General features: G+C 48.6%; 1 protein-coding gene across 1 annotated transcript in view; it reads right to left on the bottom strand.

Annotated features, from left to right (window-relative positions):
• Positions 1 to 27,550, bottom strand: part of MST1 (macrophage stimulating 1) — a 441,328-nt gene that overhangs the window by 128,866 nt on the left and 284,912 nt on the right. The window contains exon 10 of the mRNA XM_078661212.1: positions 24,816 to 24,952. Within this exon, the coding sequence (XP_078517338.1) occupies positions 24,816 to 24,952 (137 nt within the window). The remainder of the gene's footprint in view (positions 1 to 24,815; positions 24,953 to 27,550) is intronic.

Here is a 27,550-nt window from a genome sequence, read left to right as displayed (position 1 = left end):
GAGGAGCTTTTGAAACGCGTCAGGCACACCTGCACGGAGTGATTTCAGCGGCAACCGCCTGTACCGTAAAGAGAGTCTGACTCTCTGCTGCTGTTGGTCGAGTGCAATTCCAAACTGATGGACACTTTTCTGGAGCTTACATATAACGCGGCCGTCCTGCCGCGTGGTTTTGCACCTCCCCGAAAGGAAAAAGGGGACCACACGAGGAGGAGGCACCTCATCGAATTTGTGGGGTAACAGCAGGGATATAAGACGGAACCCCCCTGCCTGAGTCAATATCTGTATCTATAAGAACTACCGCTCCCACAATGCTCAGCCATATCATCATCCTATTGGAGGACGTGCATTGTTGAAATGGGAGCGTGAATCTCCGTGAAAGCCTCTGAAGAGAAAGCTGAGGAGCTTTTGAAACGCGTCAGGCACACCTGCACGGAGTGATTTAAGCGGCAACCGCCTGTACCGTAAAGAGAGTCTGACTCTCTGCTGCTGTTGGTCGAGTGCAATTCCAAACTGATGGACACTTTTCTGGAGCTTACATATAACGCGGCCGTCCTGCCGCGTGGTTTTGCACCTCCCCGAAAGGAAAAAGGGGACCACACGAGGAGGAGGCACCTCATCGAATTTGTGGGGTAACAGCAGGGATATAAGACGGAACCCCCCTGCCTGAGTCAATATCTGTATCTATAAGAACTACCGCTCCCACAATGCTCAGCCATATCATCATCCTATTGGAGGACGTGCATTGTTGAAATGGGAGCGTGAATCTCCGTGAAAGCCTCTGAAGAGAAAGCTGAGGAGCTTTTGAAACGCGTCAGGCACACCTGCACGGAGTGATTTAAGCGGCAACCGCCTGTACCGTAAAGAGAGTCTGACTCTCTGCTGCTGTTGGTCGAGTGCAATTCCAAACTGATGGACACTTTTCTGGAGCTTACATATAACGCGGCCGTCCTGCCGCGTGGTTTTGCACCTCCCCGAAAGGAAAAAGGGGACCACACGAGGAGGAGGCACCTCATCGAATTTGTGGGGTAACAGCAGGGATATAAGACGGAACCCCCCTGCCTGAGTCAATATCTGTATCTATAAGAACTACCGCTCCCACAATGCTCAGCCATATCATCATCCTATTGGAGGACGTGCATTGTTGAAATGGGAGCGTGAATCTCCGTGAAAGCCTCTGAAGAGAAAGCTGAGGAGCTTTTGAAACGCGTCAGGCACACCTGCACGGAGTGATTTAAGCGGCAACCGCCTGTACCGTAAAGAGAGTCTGACTCTCTGCTGCTGTTGGTCGAGTGCAATTCCAAACTGATGGACACTTTTCTGGAGCTTACATATAACGCGGCCGTCCTGCCGCGTGGTTTTGCACCTCCCCGAAAGGAAAAAGGGGACCACACGAGGAGGAGGCACCTCATCGAATTTGTGGGGTAACAGCAGGGATATAAGACGGAACCCCCCTGCCTGAGTCAATATCTGTATCTATAAGAACTACCGCTCCCACAATGCTCAGCCATATCATCATCCTATTGGAGGACGTGCATTGTTGAAATGGGAGCGTGAATCTCCGTGAAAGCCTCTGAAGAGAAAGCTGAGGAGCTTTTGAAACGCGTCAGGCACACCTGCACGGAGTGATTTAAGCGGCAACCGCCTGTACCGTAAAGAGAGTCTGACTCTCTGCTGCTGTTGGTCGAGTGCAATTCCAAACTGATGGACACTTTTCTGGAGCTTACATATAACGCGGCCGTCCTGCCGCGTGGTTTTGCACCTCCCCGAAAGGAAAAAGGGGACCACACGAGGAGGAGGCACCTCATCGAATTTGTGGGGTAACAGCAGGGATATAAGACGGAACCCCCCTGCCTGAGTCAATATCTGTATCTATAAGAACTACCGCTCCCACAATGCTCAGCCATATCATCATCCTATTGGAGGACGTGCATTGTTGAAATGGGAGCGTGAATCTCCGTGAAAGCCTCTGAAGAGAAAGCTGAGGAGCTTTTGAAACGCGTCAGGCACACCTGCACGGAGTGATTTAAGCGGCAACCGCCTGTACCGTAAAGAGAGTCTGACTCTCTGCTGCTGTTGGTCGAGTGCAATTCCAAACTGATGGACACTTTTCTGGAGCTTACATATAACGCGGCCGTCCTGCCGCGTGGTTTTGCACCTCCCCGAAAGGAAAAAGGGGACCACACGAGGAGGAGGCACCTCATCGAATTTGTGGGGTAACAGCAGGGATATAAGACGGAACCCCCCTGCCTGAGTCAATATCTGTATCTATAAGAACTACCGCTCCCACAATGCTCAGCCATATCATCATCCTATTGGAGGACGTGCATTGTTGAAATGGGAGCGTGAATCTCCGTGAAAGCCTCTGAAGAGAAAGCTGAGGAGCTTTTGAAACGCGTCAGGCACACCTGCACGGAGTGATTTAAGCGGCAACCGCCTGTACCGTAAAGAGAGTCTGACTCTCTGCTGCTGTTGGTCGAGTGCAATTCCAAACTGATGGACACTTTTCTGGAGCTTACATATAACGCGGCCGTCCTGCCGCGTGGTTTTGCACCTCCCCGAAAGGAAAAAGGGGACCACACGAGGAGGAGGCACCTCATCGAATTTGTGGGGTAACAGCAGGGATATAAGACGGAACCCCCCTGCCTGAGTCAATATCTGTATCTATAAGAACTACCGCTCCCACAATGCTCAGCCATATCATCATCCTATTGGAGGACGTGCATTGTTGAAATGGGAGCGTGAATCTCCGTGAAAGCCTCTGAAGAGAAAGCTGAGGAGCTTTTGAAACGCGTCAGGCACACCTGCACGGAGTGATTTAAGCGGCAACCGCCTGTACCGTAAAGAGAGTCTGACTCTCTGCTGCTGTTGGTCGAGTGCAATTCCAAACTGATGGACACTTTTCTGGAGCTTACATATAACGCGGCCGTCCTGCCGCGTGGTTTTGCACCTCCCCGAAAGGAAAAAGGGGACCACACGAGGAGGAGGCACCTCATCGAATTTGTGGGGTAACAGCAGGGATATAAGACGGAACCCCCCTGCCTGAGTCAATATCTGTATCTATAAGAACTACCGCTCCCACAATGCTCAGCCATATCATCATCCTATTGGAGGACGTGCATTGTTGAAATGGGAGCGTGAATCTCCGTGAAAGCCTCTGAAGAGAAAGCTGAGGAGCTTTTGAAACGCGTCAGGCACACCTGCACGGAGTGATTTAAGCGGCAACCGCCTGTACCGTAAAGAGAGTCTGACTCTCTGCTGCTGTTGGTCGAGTGCAATTCCAAACTGATGGACACTTTTCTGGAGCTTACATATAACGCGGCCGTCCTGCCGCGTGGTTTTGCACCTCCCCGAAAGGAAAAAGGGGACCACACGAGGAGGAGGCACCTCATCGAATTTGTGGGGTAACAGCAGGGATATAAGACGGAACCCCCCTGCCTGAGTCAATATCTGTATCTATAAGAACTACCGCTCCCACAATGCTCAGCCATATCATCATCCTATTGGAGGACGTGCATTGTTGAAATGGGAGCGTGAATCTCCGTGAAAGCCTCTGAAGAGAAAGCTGAGGAGCTTTTGAAACGCGTCAGGCACACCTGCACGGAGTGATTTAAGCGGCAACCGCCTGTACCGTAAAGAGAGTCTGACTCTCTGCTGCTGTTGGTCGAGTGCAATTCCAAACTGATGGACACTTTTCTGGAGCTTACATATAACGCGGCCGTCCTGCCGCGTGGTTTTGCACCTCCCCGAAAGGAAAAAGGGGACCACACGAGGAGGAGGCACCTCATCGAATTTGTGGGGTAACAGCAGGGATATAAGACGGAACCCCCCTGCCTGAGTCAATATCTGTATCTATAAGAACTACCGCTCCCACAATGCTCAGCCATATCATCATCCTATTGGAGGACGTGCATTGTTGAAATGGGAGCGTGAATCTCCGTGAAAGCCTCTGAAGAGAAAGCTGAGGAGCTTTTGAAACGCGTCAGGCACACCTGCACGGAGTGATTTAAGCGGCAACCGCCTGTACCGTAAAGAGAGTCTGACTCTCTGCTGCTGTTGGTCGAGTGCAATTCCAAACTGATGGACACTTTTCTGGAGCTTACATATAACGCGGCCGTCCTGCCGCGTGGTTTTGCACCTCCCCGAAAGGAAAAAGGGGACCACACGAGGAGGAGGCACCTCATCGAATTTGTGGGGTAACAGCAGGGATATAAGACGGAACCCCCCTGCCTGAGTCAATATCTGTATCTATAAGAACTACCGCTCCCACAATGCTCAGCCATATCATCATCCTATTGGAGGACGTGCATTGTTGAAATGGGAGCGTGAATCTCCGTGAAAGCCTCTGAAGAGAAAGCTGAGGAGCTTTTGAAACGCGTCAGGCACACCTGCACGGAGTGATTTAAGCGGCAACCGCCTGTACCGTAAAGAGAGTCTGACTCTCTGCTGCTGTTGGTCGAGTGCAATTCCAAACTGATGGACACTTTTCTGGAGCTTACATATAACGCGGCCGTCCTGCCGCGTGGTTTTGCACCTCCCCGAAAGGAAAAAGGGGACCACACGAGGAGGAGGCACCTCATCGAATTTGTGGGGTAACAGCAGGGATATAAGACGGAACCCCCCTGCCTGAGTCAATATCTGTATCTATAAGAACTACCGCTCCCACAATGCTCAGCCATATCATCATCCTATTGGAGGACGTGCATTGTTGAAATGGGAGCGTGAATCTCCGTGAAAGCCTCTGAAGAGAAAGCTGAGGAGCTTTTGAAACGCGTCAGGCACACCTGCACGGAGTGATTTAAGCGGCAACCGCCTGTACCGTAAAGAGAGTCTGACTCTCTGCTGCTGTTGGTCGAGTGCAATTCCAAACTGATGGACACTTTTCTGGAGCTTACATATAACGCGGCCGTCCTGCCGCGTGGTTTTGCACCTCCCCGAAAGGAAAAAGGGGACCACACGAGGAGGAGGCACCTCATCGAATTTGTGGGGTAACAGCAGGGATATAAGACGGAACCCCCCTGCCTGAGTCAATATCTGTATCTATAAGAACTACCGCTCCCACAATGCTCAGCCATATCATCATCCTATTGGAGGACGTGCATTGTTGAAATGGGAGCGTGAATCTCCGTGAAAGCCTCTGAAGAGAAAGCTGAGGAGCTTTTGAAACGCGTCAGGCACACCTGCACGGAGTGATTTAAGCGGCAACCGCCTGTACCGTAAAGAGAGTCTGACTCTCTGCTGCTGTTGGTCGAGTGCAATTCCAAACTGATGGACACTTTTCTGGAGCTTACATATAACGCGGCCGTCCTGCCGCGTGGTTTTGCACCTCCCCGAAAGGAAAAAGGGGACCACACGAGGAGGAGGCACCTCATCGAATTTGTGGGGTAACAGCAGGGATATAAGACGGAACCCCCCTGCCTGAGTCAATATCTGTATCTATAAGAACTACCGCTCCCACAATGCTCAGCCATATCATCATCCTATTGGAGGACGTGCATTGTTGAAATGGGAGCGTGAATCTCCGTGAAAGCCTCTGAAGAGAAAGCTGAGGAGCTTTTGAAACGCGTCAGGCACACCTGCACGGAGTGATTTAAGCGGCAACCGCCTGTACCGTAAAGAGAGTCTGACTCTCTGCTGCTGTTGGTCGAGTGCAATTCCAAACTGATGGACACTTTTCTGGAGCTTACATATAACGCGGCCGTCCGGCCGCGTGGTTTTGCACCTCCCCGAAAGGAAAAAGGGGACCACACGAGGAGGAGGCACCTCATCGAATTTGTGGGGTAACAGCAGGGATATAAGACGGAACCCCCCTGCCTGAGTCAATATCTGTATCTATAAGAACTACCGCTCCCACAATGCTCAGCCATATCATCATCCTATTGGAGGACGTGCATTGTTGAAATGGGAGCGTGAATCTCCGTGAAAGCCTCTGAAGAGAAAGCTGAGGAGCTTTTGAAACGCGTCAGGCACACCTGCACGGAGTGATTTAAGCGGCAACCGCCTGTACCGTAAAGAGAGTCTGACTCTCTGCTGCTGTTGGTCGAGTGCAATTCCAAACTGATGGACACTTTTCTGGAGCTTACATATAACGCGGCCGTCCTGCCGCGTGGTTTTGCACCTCCCCGAAAGGAAAAAGGGGACCACACGAGGAGGAGGCACCTCATCGAATTTGTGGGGTAACAGCAGGGATATAAGACGGAACCCCCCTGCCTGAGTCAATATCTGTATCTATAAGAACTACCGCTCCCACAATGCTCAGCCATATCATCATCCTATTGGAGGACGTGCATTGTTGAAATGGGAGCGTGAATCTCCGTGAAAGCCTCTGAAGAGAAAGCTGAGGAGCTTTTGAAACGCGTCAGGCACACCTGCACGGAGTGATTTAAGCGGCAACCGCCTGTACCGTAAAGAGAGTCTGACTCTCTGCTGCTGTTGGTCGAGTGCAATTCCAAACTGATGGACACTTTTCTGGAGCTTACATATAACGCGGCCGTCCTGCCGCGTGGTTTTGCACCTCCCCGAAAGGAAAAAGGGGACCACACGAGGAGGAGGCACCTCATCGAATTTGTGGGGTAACAGCAGGGATATAAGACGGAACCCCCCTGCCTGAGTCAATATCTGTATCTATAAGAACTACCGCTCCCACAATGCTCAGCCATATCATCATCCTATTGGAGGACGTGCATTGTTGAAATGGGAGCGTGAATCTCCGTGAAAGCCTCTGAAGAGAAAGCTGAGGAGCTTTTGAAACGCGTCAGGCACACCTGCACGGAGTGATTTAAGCGGCAACCGCCTGTACCGTAAAGAGAGTCTGACTCTCTGCTGCTGTTGGTCGAGTGCAATTCCAAACTGATGGACACTTTTCTGGAGCTTACATATAACGCGGCCGTCCTGCCGCGTGGTTTTGCACCTCCCCGAAAGGAAAAAGGGGACCACACGAGGAGGAGGCACCTCATCGAATTTGTGGGGTAACAGCAGGGATATAAGACGGAACCCCCCTGCCTGAGTCAATATCTGTATCTATAAGAACTACCGCTCCCACAATGCTCAGCCATATCATCATCCTATTGGAGGACGTGCATTGTTGAAATGGGAGCGTGAATCTCCGTGAAAGCCTCTGAAGAGAAAGCTGAGGAGCTTTTGAAACGCGTCAGGCACACCTGCACGGAGTGATTTAAGCGGCAACCGCCTGTACCGTAAAGAGAGTCTGACTCTCTGCTGCTGTTGGTCGAGTGCAATTCCAAACTGATGGACACTTTTCTGGAGCTTACATATAACGCGGCCGTCCTGCCGCGTGGTTTTGCACCTCCCCGAAAGGAAAAAGGGGACCACACGAGGAGGAGGCACCTCATCGAATTTGTGGGGTAACAGCAGGGATATAAGACGGAACCCCCCTGCCTGAGTCAATATCTGTATCTATAAGAACTACCGCTCCCACAATGCTCAGCCATATCATCATCCTATTGGAGGACGTGCATTGTTGAAATGGGAGCGTGAATCTCCGTGAAAGCCTCTGAAGAGAAAGCTGAGGAGCTTTTGAAACGCGTCAGGCACACCTGCACGGAGTGATTTAAGCGGCAACCGCCTGTACCGTAAAGAGAGTCTGACTCTCTGCTGCTGTTGGTCGAGTGCAATTCCAAACTGATGGACACTTTTCTGGAGCTTACATATATATATATATATATATATATGTATGTATATATATATCAAACTGAAAGGTTACCCTGAGTGAGGACGCCCTCAGGGAGAAATACCTCTTGCGGTGAAGACAGCAGAGACATCCGCATACCACTTCCTCACACATATCAGGCTGCAGGCTTTACCGTTTCAGATTTGCATCCTTGTTCACAAGCCACCCAGCAAGAAAGAACAGCAAACGTAAGTAGAGAACACCTGTAATTAGACGTATTTCTCCGTGAGGGCGTCCTCACTCAGGGCAACTTTTCAAACACGATCCCCGATAGCACAGCGCCTCTAGGCACCAACCAGGAAACGGACCACAACGGCAAGTTTGAGTATCTCAGCCCACACAGCCCTCACAGCCCACACAGCTCTCACAGCCCACACAGCCCTCACAGCCCACACAGCTCTCACAGCCCACACAGCTCTCACAGCCCACACAGCTCTCACAGCTCACAGCTCTCACAGCCCGCACAGCTCTCACAGCCCGCACAGCTCTCACAGCCCGCACAGCTCTCACAGCCCACACAGCCCACACAGCTCTCACAGCCCGCACAGCTCTCACAGCCCGCACAGCTCACAGCCCACACAGCTCTCACAGCCCACACAGCTCTCACAGCCCACACAGCTCTCACAGCCCACACAGCTCTCACAGCCCACACAGCTCTCACAGCCCACACAGCTCACAGCCCACACAGCTCTCACAGCCCACACAGCTCTCACAGCCCACACAGCCCACACAGCTCTCACAGCCCACACAGCTCTCACAGCTCTCACAGCCCACACAGCTCTCACAGCCCACACAGCTCTCACAGCCCACACAGCTCACAGCCCACACAGCTCTCACAGCCCACACAGCTCTCACAGCCCACACAGCTCTCACAGCCCACACAGCTCTCACAGCCCACACAGCTCTCACAGCCCTCACAGCCCACACAGCTCTCACAGCCCTCACAGCCCACACAGCTCTCACAGCCCACACAGCCCACACAGCCCACACAGCCCACACAGCTCTCACAGCCCACACAGCTCTCACAGCCCACACAGCTCTCACAGCCCACACAGCCCACACAGCCCACACAGCCCACAACGTACAACAGTCGTAAATGTAAAGAAACTGGCATAGAACCCAATTGCTGTATTTCACGCCTCAGAAGCAACACAGGTTCCAAGAACTCATGCTCAGTTTTTGGGAGATTTAAGAAAGCGTGGAACGCTCACTACAAAAGCAACCAGGCCCATTGTCGAGCGCACCATCCACACAGCTGTCAACTGACCCTATGTCATGAGTGACACTGAGCAAGTCCTCATATTCCAAACAGAAATAAGCATGCCGGGGCTTGCAGGCTCATACTTACAAGGTAAGATTTAAAGTACCAGCATGCTCAGTGGTGTTAGTAAAAAGTCTGGGCTCTCTGAAAATCACCCTCGTGACAGGGGATGTTAGAGCTACGCATTCAGAGCCCAGACCTTCTATGTGAAAGAACTGCCTTTTCTATATTACTTTGCCTGGTCTCCTTATGAGAACGGCCTGATCGCCAGATCATATATGCCGGCAAGGAAGCGCTATGCACAGGGTCTAGTCCGCTTATAGCCATGGTCTGGTAACCCTAAACGCAAGGTCCGAGACACTGCCTTACACAGAAACTCATGCACAACACACAAGCCTGGTCCCTGTTACCTTTCACTCTGCACTCTCACGGCAAAAGTTAATACCAACTTATAACAATGCACTGGACGGCGAGGGGCAGAAAGACGAGGCTGGCCAGGGGTACAAGGTGGAGAATGGGAAGAGGCTCTCTTCCCTCCATCCTAACTGAAGAGGAAGACGCGAAAACATGTTTCTAAGACAGCCTGCAGCTATCTATATACTGCTCGGTCCTTGCCACTTTTCCAGGGCAGCCCTTGGGTGATGCTCAAATGGGGAAGTGAGATCCGTGTCAGAGAAAACAGCAAGGCAGGGTCTCTGGAGTTACCGCAGCCAGGAGGGGTGGACTAGGCGTGACTGGGGCCTTTATGCCACCGTCCATGCCTATGCAGCACGCTTGTGTTATTTCTGTTTCTCGCCTCCCTCCACTCAGGGTCTCTCTCTCGATCTCTCCTGCCAGGCTCACTCGCTGCCCGCCCGCCTCAGGTTCTAATCATGTCCTGGAACTTGTTTCCATGGAAACCTTGCTGCAGAGGGAGAAAGAAAGGAGTGGGAAACGGAGGCTTTCTCGGTTTCTGCCAAGTTGGTATAAATATATTAATAGATAATCAGAAATTGCGTCAAACGCCCATAATCTTTTTGGTTGTTCGTGCTCCTTGGAGCTGTAACGTTTTAAATGCCATGGGAAGCGCATTCATGAAAACATCGCGGCCTATCAGTAGATCATCCTGAGAGCGGGGAGAAGACCGGGACGAGGCAAGGAGAGGGAAGGGGCGAGAATGGACAGGGCGGGCGCGTGGGCCCTGGAGGGAGTCCGACAGAAGGACGAAAGTGCCGTGAGAGATAAGCAGAGGTGACGCTGGCAGAAGTGCTTGCCTCTGCCGTTTAGGCTGCGGAAGAGCGGTGCACCCTAAGCAAAGGAGTGTAGTGGAGCACAATCACGTGGGAGAGCTGTTGGGGGGGTATAAGGTAGAGGAGCAGATAAAAGGAGGAAGACAGGAGGGGGAGGAGAGAAGCTCGAATGCAGTGGCGCTGGAGATGATGGAAGAGCGGGTAGACAGTCGAGTAGTATGACATTGCAAAAATAACGTGGGAGGGGAAGGGGTTGAAGGACAACGTGCAAGGACGAGAGGCAAGAAGGGAGGAATAGGGGAGGGTAACGGTGACGAGGGAGGGGGGAGAGAAGATATGGGTGAGAACATGAAAGGGGGAGGTGTTGAGAGAAGAGCTAAGGAATGCAGGGTTGTGAGGGGAACAGGTGCGGTAAATAGAGCTGGAAGCGGGCAGCCCTTTCTGCTTTCCAACTCTCCTCCGCGCCTGCCGACATATTATGGGCCTGTTACCGGGAGTTCTTTCGGGCACACCAAATACCTGCTAGACTGCGCCGGCACCGAGGCAGATCACACTACAGAGGAGCGGATGGCGGCCTGCTACAGGGAGAACCCCCTAGCCACCAAGCCCACGTAGTTGGAAGCTGGGCCTGCGCCTAGAGGAGGACGGGCCGCACTGGGCCCAGAGAACAGCCGGCAGGCAGGAAAACAGGAATAAAAATGGCGGCCGCAAGCTTCCGAATTTTTCGGAATCGGGGGCGTGGTTTTGCTGTTTTGAGTGACAGACAACGTCACTGTCTAAAGAACAGCAAAACTTACGCCCCCAAATCAGGAAAAGACGGGGCTAAATCGGAGTGACGCATCTCTCCTCCAATGGCTGGCCTCCGTTTAGGAAGCCAGCCAATGGAGGAGAGACAGGGCAGGGAGGCGGGTTCCAAAGCGCTACTAAGGGACATTAAATCTCCGACCCCAGACTGCGCAAGCGCAGCCTTTAGGTCCTCGACCTAAAAACCAGTAAAACCAGAACCTAGTAAAACCAGCTAAAATCCAGTAAAAATAGATATAAAGGTCCACATAAAACCATCCGCACAGATAAAAAAGTATTAATACAAAAATTTATATTATGTTGATACAAAGATTCAAAAATTCAATACAATTGATTATAAATAAATCGCATATAATACATTATCCCATCATAGAAGAAACAGATTCAAGATTATCCAAAATTCATCAGCAAGTCAAAATGACTAAGAAATAGCAGCAAAAAATCAATTTACCTAATTTAGAATTAAAAAAATTATAAAAAATTGCATAATGTATTGACTCTCCAGTTGGCGTAACTTCTTTTCCCTGTTTCCCCCTCTTATATCTTTTGGTACGGCATCAATCACAAAATAAGTTAAATCATTAAGATTGTTATTATGCACTAATTTAAAATGCCGTGCCACATATATATATATTCTCAAATGTGAATTTTTAACAATTAATAAATAATTTGTTAAAAAATAACGTAGGCAAACTTGTATGTTATTTGACATATATGTAATCGTATAATCTGCAGTTCATATTTGTTTGCTTGCACATATACATACAGTGTTACTGGCCTAGGTCCTTTTCCCAGTTGATAATATTTTCCCTGTAACCGGCAAGGCTATCTTGTATTCAGGGGGCCCCTTTTTTCCAAACTTTGATGGATAGTACTCCACCCCTTCATTTGGTGAACCAGTATAAATGTCTTGACAGTCATTTGCGGTTTCCCCTACCTGTGAGAGGCCTTCTTGTTGTTCTTCCGCTAATTTCAATAACTAATTCCTCTTCCGTCTCTATTTGTAGTTCTGGGGTAGTGGGTTTTTCCATTTCTTATGGTTCATCTGTTTCCACTTGCTTTTTAGTGGAATTCTGTTACCCCACAGGGAGTCATCAAATGTTCTCTTTTTCTTAATTGGGGATTAGAGTTTGGCCTCGAGGGGTTTCCATTCCGCTTTACCTCAAGTGTCTTTTTTTCTTCTTCGAGTTCAGATTGATTTCTTAGTTGCGACATTGACACAGTGGAACTCAGATGTTAAGATTAGGTGACTTTGTGCTTCGGCAGCTTTCTGCATCGATGCAGAGTGACCTTTTGGTGCCACTGTGTGCACTGTGTTCATGGACGTCAAGCTATGCTTGGTGTTCCTCTCGCTGCACTTTCTCGATCTCCTCTAGGTCCTGTTCTTCTCCTTGGGCCTCCTCAATCTCCAAGATATCATACTTGTTTCTAGGTAGGACCAGGTCTTTTAAGGACCCCTATTTTCTCCGTGGCTATGCCATCATGCACTGTGCCCACCTCGGTTTCTTTCTTGCCCTCATGGTCTTGAGTAGAACCTCTGCGAGTGCAACGCAGTCCTCTGTGGTGTGGTCCTTAGGGAGGCAGAGGTTGTAGACCTTGTGCATGTCCTTCTGGGAGTACTTGTGGTGGCCCTTGAAGCAGATCCTAAAGGTGTAATGCTCAAAGCTCCCTTCTCATTCTCCGACCACGCGGTCTTGTTGCGTCGGGCTTCTCACCTCGGGGTTACTTGGTGGTTTTTAGTGTTTCTTTCTGAATTTTTTCGATTTCCTACATCCTAGCATTTGTCACCAATCCGCTTCCTCAACGGTCATTTTCGGTGGATTTTTTTTTTTACTTTTCACAATTTCTTCCGCCTCAACTCTGAAGCTCTCACTTAGGCTTCCAGACCCAAAAGTGGGAAAAAGAATCTGAAGATGGTGGCTGCGTCAAAGGATTTCCGTGGCATACGTCGGACGTCACATAAGGTGGGGTTTAAACCTGTGTCTTTGATGGTGCCCAAGAGTAAAAAAGGAATATGCTACTTACCAGTATGCATCTGTTCTTGGCATGTAGGGCTGCTGACATTCATATCTGTGCATAGATCGCCGCCTAGTGTTGGGTCCGGATGATTGCACTTTGTTGTCTTGGAAGAGTCTTCGAAGTATCACGAGATAGGTGACACCTCCCCTGGACTACAGTGCGCATGGGCATCTTCTCCATCCTCAGATTGTTTTTCTTCATTGTGTTAGAGATGGAGATAGTAAAGTAAGAGATGGCCATGCCAAAGATAATGCTGCAGCTGCGACAGGCACCTGGGAGGAGGGCGGGCGATATGAATGTCAGCAGCCCTACATGCCAAGAACAGATGCATACTGGTAAGTAGCATATTCCGTTCGAGGCATGTGGGCTGCTGAATTAATATCTGTGCATATACTGTATAGCAGTATCTCCTCTAGCGGTGGTTACCTGTGCCAGCTGCAGCAGTTTGAAAAAGAGTTTTGAGGACAGCCTGGCCTACAGTAGCTTGCTGTTTTGCTTGCACATCTACACAGTAGTGTTTTGTGAAAGTGTGTATGGTGGTCCATGTGGCTGCCTTACAAATGTCTTCAGGAGGATTATTCCCTAGGAAAGCCATGGATGCACCCATTTTCCTTGTAGAGTGTGCTCTTGGGGGGACGGTTAAAGTGCGTTTCGCTTTTTGATAGCATATCTGAATGCATTTAACTATCCATCTGGCTATTCCTGACTTTGATATTGGATTTCCCTTGTGTTGTGGTGCAAAAGCAAAAAATAGTTGCTTTGTCTTTCTAAATTATTTAATTCTGTCTACATAATAAAGGAGAGCTCTTTTTACATCTAGTGTGTGTAGGGCTCTCTCAGCTACTGACTGTGGATTTTGAAAGAATACTGGCAGTTCTATTGACTGATTAATATGGAAATTGGATACGACCTTTAGCATGAACTTAGGGTTTGTTCTAAGAACCACCCTGTTGGCATGTACTTGCATGAAAGGTTCTTGAATTGTTAGTGCTTGTAATTCGCTTACTCGTCTGAGTGAGGTAATGGCAACCAAGAATGCTACCTTCCAAGTTAAGAATTGCAGTTCGCATGAGTGGAGAGATTCAAAGGGAGGTCCCATAAGTCTGGTAAGTACTATATTTAGATTCCAGACTGGGGAAGGGGGATGTCGTGGAGGGATCACCCTTTTAAGACCCTCCATGAAGGCTTTGATTGCTGGCACTCTAAACAGTGAAAGGTGTTGCCTGTTTTGAAGGTATGCTGCTATAGCAGCTAGGTGTAGTCGTATCGAAGAGTATGCTAAGTTGCATCTTTGTAGATGCAGCAGGTAACATATAATGTTTTGTATGGAAGAGTCTAATGGGTTGATTAGGTTATTGTTGCAGTAAATAACAAATCTCTTCCATTTAGCTGCATAGCACGCTCGTGTAGTTGGTCGTCTTGCCTCCCTAATGATGTTCATGCAGTCTGGAGGCAAGTTAAGGTATCCAAACTCTAAGACTTCAGGAGCCAGATCGCTAGGTTCATTTGATTGGGATCTGGGTGTCTGATTTCTCCATGGTTCTGAGTTAGAAGATGAGGTATGAGGCACAGTCTTTGATGAGGAACTACTGAAAGTTCCAGGAACGTTGAGTACCATGGTTCAATCAATCAATCAAAGCCTTTATATAGCGCACTACTCACCCGGGGGGTCTCAAGGCGCTAGGGGGGGGGGTCCCCTACTGCTCGAACAGCCAGGTCTTGAGCTGCTTCCTGAAGGCGAGGTGGTCCTGGGTCAGGCGGAGGTGGGTCGGGATGGCGTTTCAGGTCTTGGCGGCGAGGTAGGAGAAGGACCTTCCCCCTGTGGTGGCTCTTCGGATGCGGGGGACGGTGGCGAGGGCGTGGCCGGTCGATCGAAGCTGGCGTTTGGGAGCGTAGAAGTTGAGGCGGTTGTTGAGGTATCCTGGGCCTTCGTTGTGTAGGGCTTTGTGTGCGTGGGTGAGGAGGCGGAAGGTGATTCTCTTGTTGACCGGGAGCCAGTGCAGGTCTTTCAGGTGTCTGGAGATGTGGTTGCGACGGGGGATGTCCAGGATGAGTCGGGCTGAGGCGTTCTGGATCCGCTGGAGTCTCTTCTGGAGTTTGGCGGTGGTTCCGGCGTAGAGGGCGTTGCCGTAGTCCAGACGGCTGGTGACGAGGGCCTGGGTGACCGTCTTCCTTGTCTCGGTGGGGATCCACCGGAAGATCTTACGTAGCATACGCAGGATGTTGAAGCACGACGAGGAGACGGCGTTGACTTGTCCGGTCATGGAGAGGGAGGAGTCCAGGATGAAGCCCAGGTTTCGTGCGTGGTCTGTTGGTTTGGGTGCGTTGCCTAGGGCGGAGGGCCACCAGGAGTCGCCCCAGGAGGAGGGTGAAGATCCCAGGATGAGGACTTCCGTCTTGTCCGAGTTCAGTTTCAGGCGGCTGTTCTTCATCCATTCGGCTACCTCTTTCATCCCTTCGTGAAGGTTGGCTCTGGCGGTGGCGGGGTCGTTGGTGAGGGAGAGGATCAGCTGGGTGTCGTCGGCGTAGGAGATGATGTTGAGGTTGTGCTGGTGTGCGATGGCTGCGAGGGGGCTCATGTAGACGTTGAAGAGGGTTGGGCTGAGTGAGGAGCCTTGAGGGACGCCGCAGATGACTTCGGTGGCTTCTGATCTGAACAGGGGGAGGCGGACTCTCTGTGTCCTTCCGGCGAGGAAGGAGATGATCCACTCCAGTGCCTTCTCCTGGATTCCGACGTTGCTGAGGCGCTGCACTAGGGTGCGGTGGCAGACAGTGTCGAAGGCCGCGGAGAGGTCTAGGAGGATGAGGGCCGCTGTTTCTCCGTTGTCGAGCAGGGCTCGGATGTCATCGGTCACTGCGATCAGGGCGGTCTCGGTGCTGTGGTTGGCCCGGAAGCCGGACTGCGAGGAGTCGAGGGATTCGTTTGTCTCGAGGAAGGCGGCCAGCTGCTTGTTGACGGTCTTCTCGATGACTTTTGCTGGAAACGGGAGCAGCGAGATGGGGCGGTAATTCTTGAGGTCGGTGGGGTCGGCTGATGGCTTCTTTAGTAGAGCGCTGAGTTCGGCGTGCTTCCAGCTCTCCGGGAAGGTGGCGGTGTCAAAGGAGATGTTGATGATGTCCCGCAGGTGGGGTGCGATGACAGCGTCGGCCTTGTTGAAGACGTGGTGAGGGCAGGGGTCGGTCGGAGATCCGGAGTGGATGGAGTTAATCGTGCGGACGGTCTCTTCGGTGCTGATCGGGGTCCAGGCGTGGAGGGTGGTGGTGGGGGGCGGTGGTTTGATCGTGGCGTGCGTCGGTTGAGTGCAGAAGCTGTTGTGTATGTCCGCGATCTTGTTGTGGAAGTAGGAGGCGAGGGAGTTGCAGAGGTCTTGCGAAGGGGTGATGTCGTTGTTTCCGGCATTGGGGTTGGAGAGCTCTTTAACGATGTTGAAGAGCTCCTTGCTATTGTGTGTGTTGTTGTCCAGTCGTTCCTTGAATGCGGTTTTCTTGGTGGCGTGGATCAGTTGGTGGTGTTTTCGGGTGGCGAGCTTGAGGGCAGTCATGTTGTCCGGTGTTGGGTCTCTGCGCCAGGTTTTCTCAAGTGCTCTGCAGTTCTTCTTGGAGCTCTTCAGTTCGTCGTTAAACCATGGGGCTTTCTTGCTGCCGGGTCTGTTCGGCGGGGTCTTCAGAGGGGCGAGGTCGTCTGCGCAGTCGCTGATCCATTTCGTGAGGTTGGTGGCTGCTTGGCTGGGGTTCGTAGTGCTGGTGGGAGGGTTCTTGCTCAGGGAAGTAGCGAGCTGGTCGGCAGTGATCTTGTTCCAGCTTCTGCGTGCAGCCTGTTGCTGGTGATGGTGGATCGTGGTCCTTCTGAAGCTGAAGTGGACGCAGCTGTGGTCCGTCCAGTGGAGTCCGGTGGCGTGGCTGAAGGCGATGTCCTTGCTGGATGAGAAGACCGGGTCGAGTGTGTGTCCGGCGTAGTGGGTGGGGGTGGTCACCAGTTGCTTGAGTCTGAGGTTGGCGAGGTTGTCCAGCAGGGTGGTGGTGTTGCGGTCGTTGTTGTTCTCCAGGTGGAAGTTGAGGTCCCCGAGGAGGATGTAGTCAGCGGAGGAGAGGGCGTGCGGGCTGACGAAGTCGGCGATGTCCTCGCTGAATTGTGTGCGTGGTCCCGGGGGTCTGTAGATGAGGGTGCCTCTGAGGGTGGTCTTGGGGTCGGTGTGGATCTGGAAGTGCAGGTGCTCGGCGGGTGTGAGGGTGTCGTCGGTGTTGGTCGTGATGCGGATGGTGTTCCTGTGGATGATGGCGATGCCTCCTCCAGTCTGGTTGATGCGGTCCCTCCGGATGATCTTGTAGCCGTCTGGGATGGCGATAGCGATGTTGGGCGCTGAGGAGGCGTTCATCCAGGTTTCCGTGAGGAAAGCGACGTCTGGGGCTGTGGTGTCGAGCAGGTTCCAGAGCTCGACGGCGTGTCTGTGGACGGAGCGGGTGTTGAGCAGGATGCACTTGAGGTGGTTGCTGCAGGAGTTCGGTTTGGACGGTGCTGGTGTGGTGTAGGTCCGAGTGCAGGTAAACTTGCAGGAGTGGCAGCTGAAGGGTCCGTGGGTGCGTCTCGGGGTGGCTCGGTAGCAGCCTGGGGTTCTACCGGCGTTGAGTGCGTTGAGTTCGGTGGCGTTGTCTCGCCCATGTGGGAGCAACTAGGATTAGTGTGAGTGAGTGTTGCCGCAGTTTGCGTGCCACCAGCGGAATCAGCGGTGCTGGGGAAAAAGCATACGCAAATCTGCCTGACCAGTTTATCCATATCGCATTGCCCTGTGACAACGGATGTGAGAACCTGGCGGCAAAGTACTGGCATTTTGAGTTTTCTTTTGTGGCAAACAGGTCTATCTCGGGGTGACCCCATGCTTCGAAGAATACCTAGAGAACTTGGGGGTGAATCTCCCATTCGTGTAGTTGTTGGCTGTGCCTGCTGAGCAGGTCTGCCATCTGATTGGCCTTCCCTGGAAGATGTTCTGCTAGGAGAAAAATGTTTTGGGGAATTGCCCACTTCCATATGCTGTGTGCCAGGTGGGACAGCTGTGGAGGGTGTGTTCCTCCCTGTTTCTGGATATAGTACATTGCGGTCATGTTGTCCATCCGGATCAACACAGTCTTGCTGTACAAGTATTTCTGGAATGCTTTCAGGGCTAGGAATATCGCTAGCAACTCTAGTTGGTTGATATGCGTTTCTTTTGTTTGGTTGTCCAGAGCCCTTGTACTGTGTATTGAAGGAGATGGGCTCCCCAGCCTGTCAGTGATGCGTCTTTTAGTTGTCCTCGAGCTTGGTTCCATTGCCGTGCTAGGCATTCTTGTAAGGGACGCATTTAAAGTATGGCATGGGGGACAATGAATATGCAGGAGGCCATCATGCCTATGAGCTGCATAAAGACTCGAGCTGGCAGAGAGTGTTGTGGCAGAAATTTGTGAATAAGTATCTGCATGCTGGCTATCCTCGGTGAGTTTGGGTATGCCTTTGCCACGGAGGGGTCTATAGTGGCTCCCAGATATTGTTGTGTGTGGGATGGTTGCAGATGCGATTTTGCGTAGTTTATCAAAAGCCCTAGGCTGTGTAGCAACTGAAGTGTTTGAGACGTGTGTGTTGCACACTGTTGGTACGATTTTGCTTGTATTAGCCAATCGTCTAGATAAGGGAACACATGGAGGTGTTGCCTTCTGAGATGCGCTGCCACTGTCGCTAAGCATTTTGTAAACACTCTTGGAGCCGTGGTAACCCCGAAGGGCAAAACCTTGAATTGGTAGTGTTTCCCCTCTATTGTGTACCCGAGATATTTTCTGTGGGCTGGATGGATAGGTATGTGAAAATACGCTCCCTTGAGGACCACTGTTGCTAGGAAGTCTCCTTGTTGTAGCAACGGGAGCACTTGCTGTAGTGTGATCATATGGAAGTGCTCCGACAGTATGTATTGATCTAGGGGTCTGAGGTTCAATATTGGCCTGAGGGAAGCGTCCTTCTTGGGAATAAGGAAGTATAGGGAGTATACTCCTGTCCCTTGCTTGTGCAAAAGGACTGGCTCTATGGCCCCCTTTTCCAGCATGCATTTCACCTCTTGTTGGAGCAGGGTGATGTGTTCTGTGGACATCGGACGATGTCTGGGTGGTATGTTTGGTGGTGTAGAAGTCAGTTCTAGGCAATAACCATACTGGATAATTTCTCTCACCCACCTGTCCGTGGTAATTGCGTGCCAGACAGGTAGGAACTGTTGGAGTCTGCCTCCGACCGGTGTTAGGTGGTCTGGAGGTAGCTTGATAAAGTCACTGTTTTGTGGCAGTGGAGGCTCTGGTGTTATTGCCTCCACGTCCTCTTCCCTTATTATTGTTGCCCCTATAACCTCCTCTGTTTGAGTTTTTGGTGAAGGAACCTTGTGTGTTGCTTTTGTAGGAGGATGACGTCTGCGAGGTATTTCCTCGTGTAGTTGCTCTGTATGAGGAGCGTCGAAAGGAGCCTTTATGTTGCTGAAACTGTAATGCCCCCATTGATTTTGCGGTTTCTGTGTCTTTTTTCATTTTGTCTAAAATGGTGTCGACAGCAGGCCCAAATAGAAAGTCTTGATTGACTGGCTAGTTAAGAATGGTGGACTGCACCTCGTTCTTAAAGCCTGAAATGCGCAGCCATGCATGTCTGCGTAGCAAGACGCTAGTGTTAATTGACCTGGCTGCGGTGTCTGCTGCATCAAGCGCACATTTGATGGAGGCATTTGTAATGAATTTTCCCTCCTGTATGAGGTCATCAGCTTGTGCTTTAAAAGGCTCAGGTAGGTGTTGCATTAGGCTTTCGAGCTGGTCGTAATGTGCCCTGTCGTAACGAGTCAGTAGGGCTTGTATATTTGCAATCCTCCATGAGTTGGAGGCTTGTGCTGCTACCCTTTTACCTGGCGCCTCTAGTATCTTTGATTCCTTATCGGGGGGAGGTGCTTCCCCGTTGTTTGGGAGTTGGCCCTTTTACGTGCATTAGCCACTACTAGTGAGTCTAATGATAACTGCCCTCTGATGTAGGTAGGGTCTGTAGGGGCTGCTCTATACTTTTTCTCTATCCTGGGATTGATTACTCGTGCCCTGGCTGTATCCTTAAATATGTCAGGTTCGTGTTTTAACACTCCCTTTAACATAGGAAGTGTTCTGACACTCTTTTATGAAGTGGGGAAGGTGTCAAATAAGAAGTCTTCTTCAACAGGGTCATTATGCATGTCTACGTTGTGGTACTGCGCTGCCCTGTCTATGAGTTGGTTTAAGACAATGGTGTCATCAGTAGGTGACGGCCTAGTTGGATAAGAGGGTACATCAGGGATGGGATGGGTGTTGTATGGGTCTGTTGGCTCCTCCCATGGTTCCTCTTGTGGTTGAGGATCTTGTGGAAAATCATATTCTGGCTGTGGATTTTCCCCTGTGTTCCCCTCATTGTCCCCGTGGTGAGAAGGAGAGTAAGGAGCAAAAGGTGTAGTAGGCATGATAGGATAGAAAGGGATGAAGGGCCTAGAGGGAGAAGTCCCAAAGTCCTTCTTCTTTAATAGAATAGGGGAATGAGAGCCAGTGCCCAGTGGCCTCTTCATCCTGTGCAGGATTGTGACTTTACCAGTCTCTGGATTAATATATATTTTTGCTTGGTCGTCTGATGGATCTGGATGGAAGAGTTCTTCCTCTACAGTCCTTGGTTGAGTGTTAGACTTTTTTGGGTCGGTAACACCTTTTTCGACGACTTTTAGTGTTTTATTGCTTTTCTTTGGCTCGTGCCCTTTTTTCGGGTCGTCCAGATCTTTAGGCTCGACAGGTTTTATGTGCTCGACGGGCTTTTTTGGTTGTCTGTCCTTTTCCGAGTCGATGGTCTTCTTTGGATCGACTGGTGTCTTCGGAGCACCTATTTTCGGGTCAATAGCCTTGTCCGGCCGTGCTACGGGCTTCGCTACGGCACCCTTCTTGTCGGCGACCTTTGCCGGGTTGACGGTTTTCAGTACAGCGGGCTTGTTCAGGTCGGCGACCTTTTTTGGTTCGGCGCCCTTTGGCTGTGTGTCCTTGTTCGGTTCGACTACCCTTTTGGGGTCGAAGCTTTTTGGCTGAGCGGCCTTTTTGTGGTCGACAGTCTTCTTTGGCTCGACGCTTTTGGGCTGTACGGCCTTTTTCGGTTCGACGCCCTTCGGGTCGACGACCTTCTTTGGCTCTGGAGCCTTCTTAGGGATGATGGTACTTGGTCCTGGGGTCTCTGAAGGTTTTGGTTTCGATTTCGGAGCCGAGCCAGATGGCGGGGCTGGCGAAACTTTTTTCGGATCTTGGCTAAGGCCTTTTGGCGATGCCTCGACCGCAGCCTTTGGTAACGGGGTAATTGGTGTCGGGGGCTGTGTACTCACGATTTGCCCCGGCGGGATCTCGTCATCGGAGTCCGAGTAGTCCTCGACGGTGACGATCTCTAGGTCCGAATCTGGAGCTTCCGGTAGTTCTTGGTCATCATCGAAGATGTTGTCCGGTTCCGGTGCCTGTCGCTGCATCTCTTGCCAAGCGGTCCATTGGATCCGTATGATTTTCTTCGACCGAAACTGGGCGCAGGCTGGGCAGGTTTCTTCCCTATGGTCTGGGGAAAGGTACTTGTTGCATACTGAGTGTTTGTCAGTATGTGGTAACTTGGAGTGGCATTGTGGGCATCTTTTAAACTGGCTTCTTTCCATCGACTGCAGTCTCACGTGGCGTCGAAAAGGCCCAACGGCCCGCGTCGACGACTGAGTCGAAATGGAAAGCTTGATCGAGTAGAGAGGTACCGAACGAGAACAATACCGTCGAAGGCCTTTTGGCCTTTGGAGAAGTTTTGTTTCAATTCCGAAGTTGGAGTTTCGGAGTAACATCCGAACCCAATGGCTGAAAAAAACAATCTGAGGATGGAGAAGATGCCCAAGTGCACTGTAGTCCAGGGGAGGAGTCACCTATCTTGTGATACTTCGAAGACTCTTCCAAGACAACAAAGTGCAATCATCCGGACCCAACACTAGGCGGCGATCTATGCATATATATGAATTCAGCAGCCCACATGCCTCGAACAAAAAGAAAATAGAGATGACTTCAAGGAAACTATTCTGGACCCATCCACTAGATGGTGAAGTAATGCACAGTAGGTCAATTCAGAAAAGATTCATGCTGCAAAAAGAGGAAGTTCCAAGTTCAACTGATGTGAGGAAAAGGAAGAGCGGCACCAAATTCAGCACGGTCTCCCACTTTCCCCTACCTTGTCATGTCATGTTTATCAAATTATGATAATTCAATTCATAAAAGGCCATAGAGAGTCTTCACAGGATCTGGACGTCATTATCTTCCTTGTCCTATTTCAACCGCCATCCTCCAAAACTATGGCCACCCTTGTTTCAATCTCTCTCAGTTGGTAATAATCAAGCAAGGCAGGTTGCAGCTGGCTAAGCAATTGTCCTTTACGGCTTGGCCAGGAAGACAGATTAGACCCAGCTTGGTGTAGTGAAGCATAACTTTTTTTTCCTCAAGCAGGATGGGTTATCTTTTGATCATGAAGAACCAATCCCATCTTCAAGGACTGGTTGATAAAATAATGGAAGTGATTAGGAAGCGCCAGCCAGCACACTACTACCCTAAAGATGCTCAAAGGGTAGATGTTAAACACTGAGATCGGAATATCTCCCAGTACTAATTTAGTAGAAGGTGAGATTTTCATATTCCAAACTTGTCTCAATTCTCTATCTTGACGGAGTGTAAAGTTTATTATGCCCAACAACTTCAAATCAACCTTTATTGGCTGACACTCTATATGCATCTACAATCCCGGAGATCCCCAGGCATTTTATTGGCCAGGCTTACAACTTTCATTATCTCTAGCACCTGCTTTTCCAGATCTTTCAAACACTGGAAAAATGAAGGTGTACAAAGGCCAACAAATATGTAAAACAAGGGGTACAAGACAGCCAGACTGGGCAGTGGCTATAATAGATTTATTAAAATACTTGGACACCGAACATTAAATATAATCCCTAGACCGAGACAAACCTATCCTGGGAGAGTCAAACATTGGCTATTCTTGTGATCAGAGTAACTAACTTTGTTCAGTGGATGGTGACAACAACGTGGGCAGTCATCCTTTGATTGATGCCAATGTGCTAGTCATTCAGATACAGATAGATGTAAGTTACCTCACCGTGCAGCTGGGAGGTAGCAACAACCAGACATGAGCCCACACTGTGGTAAATGGATGCAGATGAGCATGAGCTTGAACGTTCGAGAAGGCTATCCACCAATCTGCTGTGGTCCTTTCTATACACGGGGGAGTGGGTATATAAAAATAGATATTTTTAAAATGATGGTGATAAAAATAATTGCTCTTATCTAAAGACCAAACAGCCACCAGGAACTCTGACATTCTACACTTGAGTTTTCACTTCTCGTCCATACCTACTCTTCACTTCCTCTCTCAAGCAGACAATTGAAAACCTTAAAGAAGTCTTTGTCACCAAAGGAACCCAAAGTTGAAATGCACAGCTAAAGCACCACCTGTATTTATGGCAAAGAAAAAAGAGAAAACCCTAACTTACCCAGAAGAAACTGTAGATACTAATTACCTCAAGAAGGAACCTAAATACTTCCAATAAATATTAAATGCTAGGTAAAGCCTTGCCACAGTATCGGGAGATTGCCCTGTGTCTTCGAAAAAATAACACTGGACTGAAGCGAGGACTTAATTGGAGTCCTCTTAACACCATTAAGAGTTCTTTCAGAAATGGAAAATTGAGAGGTTGAAAAAACAACAGATAAAGATGTTTTAACAGTTTCCCCAGATGGACATCTGGAAAATGCCTGCTTCTGGTATTAAGATGCTGCATTTTGGGAGAATGTTTGCTATTCCGGAAATAATTAGCTAATTTCCTTTCAATTGTTCCTGGTTTTGTAAGCCATTATAAAATTCATAAAACCACTCAAACCTAAATGGGAAAAAAACATTTGACATTCTTCATAAGCACGCAACCAACAGTTCTACAACCACAAAATTGCTGTTGCATTTTAAAAACAATTCTTGCCACAGTTCATGTACATAAGAAGGTTTAACGTTTTTTGAGCACTTTTATTAAACGTGGCATTTCAAAAACTACCACAGTTGACAACAAAGATTAATTTAATTAAAACTTTATCTAAGAAAGAGAAGAAAATTCATCAACCTCCTCATCAGGTCACTAGATGATAAATTATGAAAGTGAATATTATGTTTTTATAGTACAAGTCCCTTAAAAGTACTTGCTCTCATTCTCTCACTGTATTCCCACCCACCATCAACTAATTTGTGGAAATGGTCTCACTTTCAGTGGAGTAAGTTAGCACAGGCAGCCCAAAAAGAACAAAATATAACAGGCAAGTTCATACAAGCACCTCCTTTCATGTTGCCCCCTCACCTTTACCCCAATCATTAAAGGGAAGAACAGCACACTTGTGGTATATATAAAAGTCTTTGAAGACTCATTTCAAGAGTGTTAAAATATTCTGCATCTTTTCATTTTATGGAAATGGAGTGCAAATGGAGTATGTATGTTTTTTTAGCATTGAAAGCTACCACAGAATTGAAAGTGAATAACAGTATCCATTGTATCCATACTTTCAACCAATACACTCGGTTGGGAGCTGAAAGGACGAGCCTAATGGCTGATGTTGGCTGGGCTTTGTCTCTTGAACCAGACTTGCTAAAATACAAATACTTAACTCACAGTTAAGGTCAATCTCTCCAAATCTATGTAATAGTTATAAAAAAAATCTTTTTAAAACAGAAACATTTTAAGGGGTAAGGTTACCAAACCTGAGCTGTCCGCCGGCACTTCATCGACACACCGCTTAATCTGGAAACAGAAGGCCACTCTCATGCCCGGAAGGGTGGTGAAGCACCAGGGAGCCTCCGATCCATCCGGATTGCGGCAGTAATTCTCCTGCAGACCCCTGAGAGGAACACCATGAACAGCTAAGTGTTTTCACAGTTCATTGGCACTGCCCACCCAACATCTGGTACTGTGTGGTTCTGGATTTGCTACCAACATAATAGTAAGCCTCAAATTATCCCACAGGTCAAGGAAGGTAAATGCCTGGCAATTTAAATATCCCATTACATTGAATTAACCTGCCCTGCCATTAATTCTATTTTGTTCACCACATACACAAAGTCTCTGGACAGTCATAAAATTGATGTTAATTGGATGGGTATAATTTTCACAAATAGAATGTTGAATGTTTCCTATCCGCGCACACCTACTCTGGTATTCTTCCTGCCCAGATTATTGCTTTATTCCATCTAAAATAATACAATAGAAAACTCTTCTAGGACAATTATTTGAGGATACAATTTCTCCTGGAGCCCTACCTATTTTGCCATGATTTTACATGGTATATGCTTTCTATCCTCCTCTATTGTAGTATGTGGCCTTATGTCTCCTGGTATAATAAATGGGGAGGGACATTATCCTATTAGCACCATAATTCCAAGGAAGATATGAGGATAAGGTCCAGCATATCTGTCTAGCTCTAATACAGTATATCTAATACGTATTTGATTTCTCATGCCTGTGATCATAGATTTCTTACATCTGGTACATCTATGAGGGAAGAAGATCTCGCACATACTTGTGAACTGGCTATAAAGCCTGCTGGCATCTGAAAACCAACAAGGCAAATTGGTATCTTTGCTAGTTTGACAAAGCCCATACTGACAAGCACCATCATGGGGAGTGTAATCTTTTGAGTACTCTAAAGAAGAACTACAACTTTGAAAACATTTTAATGCATGCAACTCCACAGGGGGAGACCCACTGAACACATTGCTTGCACTCTCACTGTTTGTATGTTTAGTTCAAGTTTTCAAGTTTTTATTTATTTATGATAACGGAACTCTGTCGAGATCCACATAACAGTTTATCAATAAAAAGAAAAAACAACATTAATTACATAAAAAATAGAAATGTCAGTACAATGTTAAAAAACATTTAAAGAAAGAAAACAATTTAAAGCAAAACATTTCGTTTGGGGGGTTAAACATAGCTACAATGAAATCATAAGCCGTAAAAATACCCAACTGAAAACACAAAGGTTTTAACCATTTACGTCTGTGAACCATAAGGGCTGGGCAAACAAAAACAACATGGTATAGATCCTGGGAGTAAAGTTTACAAAAATCACTGATATCTGTACCACCATGCCATTTAAACAATAAACAATTCAATGGAAGTAAATCATATCTCAACAAAAGAATAAATCGCCTAACTGCATGAGGAAGATTCCAACCTAAATATGGCTGAAGTTTTTTAATTTCACAAGAGTTACCGAAGGGGAACATTCCTCTCTTAGATTTTCGGATCATACTGTCAGCTCTAAAACTCAACTCCCAAGACGTAGTCTTTAAAGATAACTTTAGTTGGGGAGCTGATAATGTAAAAAGACTTTGTTCATCTATCTGTAATAAAGAAATGGCCTGTCTAAAGTTCCTTACAATAGAGGAGTAGACATTATAAGAACCCAACAATTCATTTTTTATTTGAAATCTCAAGGTGCCAGGCTTTCCTTCAGCTATATTGAAAACCCAACGCACCACACTCGCTACTGCCTGGGACCGTGCGCTACGTAAACCAAATTCTTGTCTTAATGAAGACGTAGAGCTTGCAGTATTTACAGAGACTAAATTACGAAGAATTCTTCCTTCAATAGAATCCAAGAATTTCCAGCATGCCATGTCCACTATTTCCAGTCCGTAGATTAGGGATGCGGGGATTTTTGCCCGATAGACTTCGAGCAATATGGAGAAATGCCTCCGGCCTGTCGCTTTGTATAAGGAGATAAGACTCTTCCCTTGAGCGAGAGCTTTCCTACCATTTTTCTCTGTATGGGTTTTTTCTGATAGATTACTCGTAACTATCTTCCCAAGAAAGGGGTAGGATTTAACTACTTCTAGTCTCTCACCCCCGACGGACCAGTAATAATCGTTATATTTAGGTTTTCTCCTTCCACAGAAGCACATTATTTTACTTTTTGAGGTATTAATTTTTAAGAAATGGGCCTCGGAGTAGGAGTTCAGACCTTTCAAACGATTATTCAAACCCTTTGGGGTGAGATCCAGAATTAGAATATCATCGGCATACATTAAGCATGCAATGGGTGATCCCCCTAGAACAGGGGCAATACCATTGCTAGTCGATAATATTGCTTTAGGTAACTCAGCAATGTATAGGGAAAATAACAGGGGCGCCAGCAGGCAGCCCTGTTTAAGCCCATTATTGGTAGGTATTATCCTGGAAAGTCCTCTATCACCACCCATTAAAACTCTGGACCAGGTATCTGTATGGAGTGCGATAACTAGTTTCAATAAGCTCGGGGGCATTCCTAACTTTATTAGCTTACTCCAAAGCAAAACTCTATCCACCTTATCAAAGGCCGTAGAGAAGTCAATAAATGCTCCATAGATACCTCCTCTACGGACTGTGACATATTTTTCGATCAAGATTTGGAGAGCGGTAAGATTATCTAAGGTACCGTGTTGTTTTCTAAAGCCGG

Source organism: Lissotriton helveticus, chromosome 9, assembly GCF_964261635.1.
Source record: "Lissotriton helveticus chromosome 9, aLisHel1.1, whole genome shotgun sequence".
Classification (NCBI taxonomy): domain Eukaryota; kingdom Metazoa; phylum Chordata; class Amphibia; order Caudata; family Salamandridae; genus Lissotriton; species Lissotriton helveticus.
This window is presented reverse-complemented; position numbering and strand designations above follow the sequence as displayed.